The sequence below is a fragment of the Knufia obscura genome (assembly GCF_036327395.1).
Source record: "Knufia obscura strain CCFEE 5817 isolate CBS 148926 chromosome Unknown scaffold_1, whole genome shotgun sequence".
Taxonomy (NCBI): Eukaryota; Fungi; Ascomycota; class Eurotiomycetes; order Chaetothyriales; family Trichomeriaceae; genus Knufia; species Knufia obscura.
Genome location: NW_027042687.1, coordinates 386,169 through 395,215, shown reverse-complemented (window position 1 = coordinate 395,215; position 9,047 = coordinate 386,169). Strand labels below are relative to the sequence as shown.

General features: G+C 51.9%; 5 protein-coding genes across 5 annotated transcripts; all 5 read right to left on the bottom strand.

Annotated features, from left to right (window-relative positions):
- Positions 1–456: 456 nt before the first annotated feature.
- On the bottom strand, positions 457–990 carry PMZ80_000151 (uncharacterized protein; the record flags this gene model as incomplete). The annotated part of the gene is made up of 1 exon (XM_064868605.1): positions 457–990. One exon carries the CDS (start codon positions 988–990, stop codon positions 457–459), a length of 534 nt encoding a protein of 177 aa, XP_064734102.1.
- Positions 991–1,671: 681 nt separating this feature from the next.
- Positions 1,672–2,743, bottom strand: PMZ80_000150 (uncharacterized protein; the record flags this gene model as incomplete). Its single annotated transcript, XM_064868604.1, has 2 exons — positions 1,672–2,253; positions 2,309–2,743. The coding sequence occupies 2 exons, from the start codon at positions 2,741–2,743 to the stop codon at positions 1,672–1,674; spliced, it is 1,017 nt and encodes a 338-aa protein (XP_064734101.1).
- A 512-nt stretch (positions 2,744–3,255) lies between these two features.
- On the bottom strand, positions 3,256–3,948 carry PMZ80_000149 (uncharacterized protein; the record flags this gene model as incomplete). The annotated part of the gene is made up of 1 exon (XM_064868603.1): positions 3,256–3,948. The coding sequence occupies one exon, from the start codon at positions 3,946–3,948 to the stop codon at positions 3,256–3,258; it is 693 nt and encodes a 230-aa protein (XP_064734100.1).
- An 838-nt stretch (positions 3,949–4,786) lies between these two features.
- ABD1 (mRNA cap guanine-N7 methyltransferase) lies at positions 4,787–6,838 on the bottom strand (the record flags this gene model as incomplete). Its single annotated transcript, XM_064868602.1, has 1 exon — positions 4,787–6,838. One exon carries the CDS (start codon positions 6,836–6,838, stop codon positions 4,787–4,789), a length of 2,052 nt encoding a protein of 683 aa, XP_064734099.1.
- A 690-nt stretch (positions 6,839–7,528) lies between these two features.
- PMZ80_000147 (uncharacterized protein) lies at positions 7,529–8,290 on the bottom strand (the record flags this gene model as incomplete). Its single annotated transcript, XM_064868601.1, has 1 exon — positions 7,529–8,290. One exon carries the CDS (start codon positions 8,288–8,290, stop codon positions 7,529–7,531), a length of 762 nt encoding a protein of 253 aa, XP_064734098.1.
- Between the last annotated feature and the right edge of the window lie 757 nt (positions 8,291–9,047).

Genomic DNA, 9,047 nt, shown 5'->3' with positions numbered 1-9,047 from the left:
ACCGTAGTCGCAGCTTCCCCGCGTCTTGGTCGCACTTTCCAGGCAACAGTCTTCTGGCAGGCAATATGGTCGCGCCTTCCTGCTGAGTAATCAGATCTTTCTGAAGCTGGAGTCGATTTGCACCTTCCTGTCGCGCAGCGGCATCTGTCCATTGTTTACTCACACCTAAGGTGGCATGTGCAGAGCTCGGCAAACATCAGCCGATATGTGGCACCAAGGAGTAGATAGAGTGATCCGTATACGCTTTGACTTGACAGTAGAACCGCTCGGTGTTCTTCAAAGGTGGGAGGAGATCAGGTAAAAGAGCTTTACCATGGAATATCCACCCGACAGCCACCGCTGAGGGTTGTTTGCTACGTTTCATTGCGTTGAGATAATCTCGTCAAGCCCTCGCGAAACCTCTAACCAACCCCAGTCAACGAATGCCATCCATACACCCACCAATCCCCTACACTCTCACCAGGGCATAACCCTAGGCCCAACATCAACTCCATACGCCCCCTCCCTCCTAACAGAACTACCCTCCATCTCCTCCATCTCCCTCCTCTCATGTCCCACATCCCCACCCTCCCTCTCCCACCGCCGATGCAACCTTCTCGCCGCAAACTTCCCCACCCCCCAGATCACACTCGCCATCACACTAACTCCAATCGTCGGCGGCGCCGCAATCCACGCCGCGCCCGTGATCACAGATCCAAATGCAGTCGCGCCGATACCGGCTACCAGCGCGCCGACGGCGGCGTACTTGGCCCAGCGGACGAGGCGCCAGAGGATGAATTGGGAGATGTACCGGAGGGTGCGGAGGAGGGCGCGGGTGCGCAGGCGGGTTGGACGGGTGGAGGTGGTGGTGGAGGTGGGGGAGATGAGGTAGGTGAAGTTGCGTTTTGCGTTTGCTAGTGCGGAGTTGGATTGTTGGGTTAGGGCTTTTTCGTCTGAAGGTGTTGAGGTTGTGTGGGATATAGGTGGGTGTGTGCCTCTTGATGGAGCCATGGTGTGGGTTGGTGGTGCTGATTGTCGGGTAATCGGTGTGATGGAACTGACAGTGTCGTGTTGGACAGCATGAACTGGTCAATAAAATGTGTATTGATAGCTCTGAGCTTCATGTCGCGTCACGTCATCACGGTTCCTGACACTCGGCTAAGTTTCTCATTGAGGTCATCTCATATCTTACCTTGGACTCCGGTGAATCAAGGAAGGTACAGCCTGCTCAGACGAGGAAGGCGCAGTTCTGAGGGATATAGACGTGGGCGCGATATGTAAAGGGAAGGCACGTGTGCAGAGATGACATGAGGTGTCAGCGTGGAGCAAGACAGCCCATTAGGGGAACGCGGGATCGGGTGGGTTCATGATGTTGTTTCATTTTCTAGCTATAGCACAGGAATACCAGACCTGGTATGCTGGGTGGCAAGCTCTAAGCACGTTTTCTCTTTGTGATGCTCAGCTGTACAGTTCTCTTCAGTCGTTGGCGTCCCAAGCAAGCAGGTGTGACCAAGGACTGATGGTGGTATCTCTTGTAGCACCTCTATTGTTGAATACCGCCGATAACACGCCCGAGGTCCGCTTCAACAAAAAGCTCTCTGAACCTCATTAAGCACTTCTATTGCGCTGAACACGTTCGACTCTAGTGAACCTCCGAGACAACAATTCGCAGCCACCGACCCTGGCGCAAGATCACGTTGGTCTCTCACTATACTCCCCATTCAGTTCGATCCATGCCTTGCGATCATCGGCGCTAGCTGCCGTGGTATAAGGATACTTGAGATACGGATTGACCATGCGCATCAGGTAGGCTTTGGCATTCTTCTGATACCACATGTGGGTGACCATACCATCTTCGTGTTCGAGAGCTCGAAATGTAGTGTTCTTGGGTTTAGGGATCTTCTTCGACTTCTTCGAGTTCCTCCCGCGGAAAAGATGGACATTTGAGGCATTGAGTGTGCCAGGAGCGGTTGGAGGACGATTCCTGTTGCTCGAAGCCATAGCCTTCATCTCCTGCTTTGAGAAGCCTGAGCGTGCGGGCGGTAAGGGGAAAGGTGCTTTGGATGCGGCCCACTGGTCTGTAGCGGGCTTTGGTAGCAGGAGCTGTTCTTGCGACGGCGGAGACACACTCTGTGCGTTTGATTTGGGATACTTCTTGTTCTTCGAGAACTTCGAGAAGAGACCTATGCTTGGTGCTCGCGGAACGTTCGTCGGGATCAGAAGGTCAGGAGAAAGTGCCGTGATCAGAGAGATTCGGATCCAGGATTTAGCTGACTGAGGTACTATGTATGCTCAGTCTGATAGTCAGCTTAAACTCTGCATTTTATACCTCTTTTCGATCATGGTGCGATTGCACTGACTCAACCTCCTTGCGCTTTGCGTAGGAATTGTGACTGGGATCTTCCCGTTCATCTAGGTGAGTCTCAGCTGAAGAGTCGCCATTCCAACCAACTCTCTCTTGTTTTATTGCCAGTATCCCCATCTGTATGACTGAGCAGCAGGTTGACACTCTGTCTGTCTCCGAGGTAGACACCATAGCTCTCCCGCCTGATTGATCATTGTTCCTAAAGATAGCGATGGCACGAGAAAGCTGTGTCATGACTCGGACATGCATAGGAAGAGCGACCATCTCCACAATAGGACATGATAACAAGCTCTTTTCGTATACTCGAATCTCATCCGCGTGCACACGCTTTAAGCAGTAAAAGCTCAACGACAGCCTGGAGCTGGGGTTCTGGGTGGTTGCGCCATTTGAACGAGCCATGGTGTGGTTTAGGATGTTGATTGTTCGACGAACTAGAAGCTATGGTAAGGAAGCATGGCGTGATATGGATCATAGAGAGCATGGAGCTGTGAATATGTTCATAGCTCGAAGAGTGAACGTCGTTGCGAATTGTTGTGTTCAGCTACAGTTTCCTATTAAGTGCATTCATACATTGGTGATCAGTCGAGTAGGTACAGCTGGCTGATCAAGAATCGCAATCACACGTACAGCTACAAGTGAGAGACGAAAGGAAGACACTATGCACACATACGATGGCAAGGAGGCTTCAAGGTCCGGTCTCCAAAAGGGACATATGGAAGGACGCAAGGTTGACACATGTTTACGATGCTGTTTGATCTGCTAGCCCTAGCACAGTAGCACTACTGTAGACTTGGTATGTTGCATGGAAGCTTCAGTGCGTCTCTCCTCCTCGCACAGCGCGGGCCGCTGACTTTACTTGGACTGTCCTGGCCTTTTTGTGCAAGACCCCTTCGTATGCAACATCAGTCTCATTACGACACCCGCGACCTGGCATCGCTATCGTCACTCGAAGATTCATCGCTGTCGACGTAGGACCCGACCACAGGTCTCCCATTGACGAATATACCGGGTATAGCTTGATGATCAGCAGCTCTTCGATCCCGCCGCCGATTTCCAGTCAAGTCCCTGGCCACTTCGTTGTCGTGCTGTATCTCTAGATACGTGCGCATGCTGCGCCGCCGTGCATCCCTAGAACCTCGCCAAGATTCATCCCGCTGGCTTTGAATATAAGATGGTGGTCGTTCGTATGGCGGCATGTCGTTATCGCTATACTCGCCATTACTCGTCTGGGAAGCTCGACGTGCGACAGAGTTCAATCCTGAGATTACCTGATGGCGGCGATATAGCAGATAAGGATCTTCGTCTGGTGCATCTTGTATGGCAGTGTCGAGAGTGCTCTTCATGGTATTCATGATTGAGGACAGGGTATCGAGGATGTCTTCTACTTCTGAGCGCGGCATGGTGGACTCCTGTGCGGCTATCGTGGTGGGAACTTCAGAAGCTATGCGTTCTTGAAGACGCTGTTGCCAATTTTGCCATTCCGCAAGTTGTGATGCTTGCTCTTCAAGATACTTGGCGAATTTCTGACAGAGTCTACCAAGGTCGAGCACTGGTTGCGTCTCTAGCCGGAGATCTCGATACCTCCGCGTCAGACCTCTCGGCATGGTGTAGCAGGCTCGTAGGATAGATATATACTCGCCCGAGGTGACAATGCGGCTTGGCTTTGGAGTTTGTGTCTCGAGAAATGGTATGAATGCTTATCGAATGAATTGCCGGAGAGAGAGTACCCCTATATCTCTTATGCAGCCATGGTGCCTTTACAGTGACTCGACCAGCTCACCTCATGTCTCAGGCCCGGTTGCTCATCTAGACGCGTGTCGACGCAAGAGTTCCCATCCAAGCAAACCATCCGAGCGCCGTTCGCACCTCTTGGTCCAGAATCATGTCTGACGTATGCTCAGCGTGACCAAAAAGGCTGAGTCGACGGCTTATTGACTCGGTAGCCTAGAAGTGCTTCGCTGTCGGTAGTAGTATGGCTCGTACTCTTGTTTCGTCGGGTGAACGGATAGGCATGAATCCATGCACCAAGGGGCCACCAATGGAGTAATCCTCAAACGCGAGTATCATTCCTTTGACGTCTCCTGCAGTCGTTTGTATGAAACCGGTTCATCTCTTGACCAGTTGGAAGGGTGCTATGAATGGGCAGGTGGCGATCGCCAGGATTGAACAGCGTTCGGCATAACAGTGAGGAGCGATGTTGGGACTGTCAGTACATGACTACGCAAAAGACAGGAATGAAGACTCATGCTGCCAGAAAGAGACAACAACGACATCTTTTGTCGCCAGCTTCCGCAACCACCGAAGCAATTTTGATACGTGCTGAGGTTGAGTACCTAGATGAGGTTCGACATCAGCCTGAAAGATCAGGAGCCCTGCAGAACCACGGTTATGCCCCGAACGCTCAGTATACTCTTCTGTCAAGCATTAGACCGTGCCTCAAGCTCAGGTCTTGACAAAGCAGAACCCGTGATAGAAGGCGACGGCCTCCTTCTCCTCCTCAGTCATGCAGAGCGGTCCACCAGGATGCTTGATCACTCCCATCCTCACACCCAATTGTTCCAGCTCTCTTGCAACTGCAGCAGTCGAATCTTGTCCATCATCGGCTGGCTCCTGTCCCCATCCGCCGGTATTTGCTCCAGCAGCACCGCCTCCAGTATTAGTCGCCCGCTGAGGATCAGTCTCACAATTCCAGATGTCGAGGAAACCTTTGCGATATCGTTGCTCAAGGCCATAATGTTCTGCGATGGATCGGAAAGCCTCCCAGGGCACCACGAACTCAGGTACATCGACGGCTTCTGCGATGTAGTAGGTATATTTGTGGCCGAAAGCAGGTCGGAAGGAGCCATCGGGGGCAATGGGTGGAAGCGATGAGGACGCAGGAGGAAATCGAACGGAGTAGATCGAATTGCCCCAGGATGGCGCTGATGCCTCGGCGTAGTCGCCAGCATGCGCAGTCGTCCCATTGGTGTTGGTCTCGCCGTTTGTCTCAGGTATAGGAGTCGAATTGCCATTCGCAGCTTTGTACTTGTCGCCATTCTCTCTAAACCAGCTCTTAACTCGATCCGAAAGAACGTCGCTGTTCGGGCAGACACCGATAAAACGACCACCTTTCTTGAGCGCTCCTGAGACATTCCGCAGCATCATTTCGACTTTTGCTTGACTCTCGAAGGAATAGTGCATGCTGAACATCATGGTCACAATGTCAAATCCGCCTCCTTTACCCCATCTGTTCATGGTATTTGGTGTGGGATCAATGCCCACCTCCTGCACGATTGGTACCTCGCCGATCCACTCGCCGAAGCAATCCTTGACGGCAAAGCGAGCATCGAATCGTGGTCGTCGTCCTCTCCACATGGTCCTGTATCTATCTCGAGCTTGCTCAATAGATTGGTCAGCCGGATCGAGACCAGTGTAAAGGCCAACAGCTTGAGGAGCCTTCTCCCATTTCCCCAAATCCCCACCCTTGCCGCATCCCATATCCAGTACGAGAAGTGGCTTGATTTCTTCAGGCTCTTTTGCAGTCTCACCCCAACCAAGCTCCTCCTCTTGCTCGACATGCTTTTCCTGAGGACTAAACTTCTGTATGATGCAACTCTTAACCCAATTGTTGAAACTGCGCAAACCCTTGATCTGAGATTCGTTCCTTCGCCAATCTCTACCTCGCTCTTTGACGTATTCGGGGACTGCGTTGTACCACTCGTTGACAACTCCTTGTACGCCATTGTTGACAGCTGCAATACCTTGGGCCTTTTCTCTCTCAGCACGTAGACGTTCTTGCTCAGCCAACACGTTCCTGCCTCGTCCTCGGCCACCGCCTGGTCTCGGTACATTTCTCGGTGGGGAGTCTCGGATGGGAGAGGGAGATCTGCGGATGGGACTCGGGTCACGCTTCGTAGGTCTAGGAGGTGATCTCCTTCGATAAGCTGAAGGTACACGTCGTTCTGGTGATCTCGATCGGCGCTTGGGTCGGTCTCTCACCCTTTCGTAGTCTCGTGGTTTTTCGTCATCGTGCCGACGCCGTGACTCTTGATTCGTATCTGGTCTTCTGTTGCTGAAGGCGGCAGGCGTCCGAGCTGGCTTGTTCCCTACTTCTCCGTCTTCTCGCGCAACTTTAGGTATTCTCGGTATCCTCGATACTGGCTTCTGTGATTCGTGATTTGGCCTTGCAGTGGCCGTGCCATTTTCAGGAGTGTCTCGTTCTATCGACCTTTGTCTTTTCTGCGGCGGTTCTGCACGTTCGAGTCCATTCCTTGCAGCACTATTTGCAGGTGAAGCTGAGTGTTGTCGCTTTCGCGTTTCGGGAGATGAAGACATGGTATTGCTCTTCGTTTGCACTGGATCTGAAGTCTTGTTGTGTGACTCGTTCGAAACTACTTCCTCCCGCACAACATCAGATATCTCTGTGAAAGTATCTCTAGCAGGATCATATGCTATCGATGACCTGCGTCGAGCTTTCTTCTCTGGCCCAAATTGTTGATGCGGTTGTGGATCCATGACAGTGGTGCGAGGGGACGCCAGGCCGCGAGGTTGATAGAACGTGATGGACTCCACTATCAGTTTCACCTCACCTGACCCTCATGACTCGATGGTTGTGTTCATTCTTGAATGGTAGGAGAGTTCAATTAAACTTCAATAGAAATGGTCCGATAAATAGAGACAACTTTTCTCGCTTGCTCACTGATGCGCGTCGGCCCCTGCATGAGCCTTGCAGCCTCGAAATCATGTGATCATGGGGGAATTTCCCGGAAGAGCAAGCAGCGACGAGAACGATAGACTTAGCAGCTCAAATCGAGGTTTCCGCGGGCTTCAAATTCAATACGCTGTACTTGAAACGCATAGTAGGCCTTGACTGGACATTGACCCAAGTGCACCCTGGTCACCGACACATTGCTGTCCGTCTTCCGGCGTGGTTCATGATAGTGACATCCCAATTCCTTCTTACGTTGAACATGTAAATGATCTAAGTGGCCGAAGTGACTAAGTCTTGAAAACGAGTACGAAGGCAATCAAAGCTGGCATGTCGAACGCTCTCCGCCAGTGTCTCAGGTTCTCAGACGCTGCTCATGATGGCAAGCTCAACTCAATTAACGCTCATCGTATATATACTAATTGTCTTGAACCTCCAGTCCTCCGTCGACTTACTGAGTTGTTCTCAACATGCAATCCACTCCTCGAGCTAGTCCGTCATCGTCGACTACGTCCAGGCTTAGTAGGGGTGGGAACTGACGTTGGTGCGACGATCCACTGTGTACTCGAATCCGCGTGGAATAGCTCATCAATCTGCCTGCGAACACTAGGCCAGTCCTGCGGTGGTACACGACCAATGACAGAGACCTTGACCTCCGACTTGACATTCCAGATTTCCTGGAGATTGATGGTGATCCCCTCTGCCAGACTCGCGTCGTACAGCTCGACGCTGATGGCTTGCATATCCGACGGACTAGGTTCAGCCCAGTGCGAGCCGACCTGGCAGACCAGCCTGTGGACTTTGACTTCTCCGGGCGAAGACGGGCAGCGCTTGTGCCGGCAGAAACTCACGCAACCGTACGATGAGGACCAGCAGTCTTTGAACATGAGCATGACTCGTTTGTCGATTCGGGAACTGGAATCTACATCGTCGTTGATGTAGATGATACAGCCCGATTCCAGACGGGCATCGTTGGCGCGTTCATATTCCAGCCCGTTGGACAGACTAGTGTTTTCGCTGCGCATGAAATCTCCGATGTCGAGGAAGATTCCAGGTTGGGGAACTATGGTGGCTGACGGTCGCTGTGACTGCGCTGAAGCAGGTGCCGTTTCTGCAGTGGTCAAGGACATTGTGTCTGTTTCGGTGCGCCCAGCATCTGATGGTGGCCAGCTACCCGGGAATGTGTGGCCCGGGTGTGACGGTGGTTGGTCTTGTAGATTGAGGCTGGTCAACTGTTGGAGTAGAGCTGTCAACTTCATAGCAGGTGGAATCTGTTTCGTAATAGCACGATCGTAAATGGATGGGGGAACGAGTAGCTGCTTGGACAGATGTGAGACGACTTATAGACTGTATCGTATGTAAGGCGCCTTGACAGGCTTCCACATTTTGCCTCACGGCATAGTGGTTTGGGCAGCAGGGACGCCTACTCAGTTCTGTCTGAAAACAGAAATATGCATCTTGCCAGCCTTGAGTCAGCAGTATCTCCAGAATTTTGTACCTGTTGATCTGGTCGATGGCACATCCTGAACTTTGTGGACTGGTCCGATCGACTAAGCCTCGAACATGTGCATCAGGACTTTCGAAATTTGCAGACCTGGGCAAGGATCAATTATTCTGCGCCTTCGCCACAGTACGTTCGGTCGCTTGCATGCATAGACAAATTGATGTAGGCCGGTGCTTTGGGGAGGCAAGATAGGGCCAAATCCATAAGGCAAAACCGGAAGCGCTCGATCAAGGCAATGTGCGAGCCACATGCGAGGGACAAGTGCCAGGCAGCAGTATTTGCTGAGCCTGTATGCAGTCTGCCATGGTCCAAAAACAATACGGTACCATTGATAGCTCCTCGCTCGATGGTATGAAGGAAATGACTTGAGAAATATTGTACAGTCACAATATGGATCGAGATTCGAGAGTAAACTCGGGCCACGATTGCCAGCTTCCGCGGTATCACGTGAACTCCCCCTTCCTCTTTCTGTTGTTATCGCCTATGCCGTCGCTTCTAGAGTCAGCAGGAGC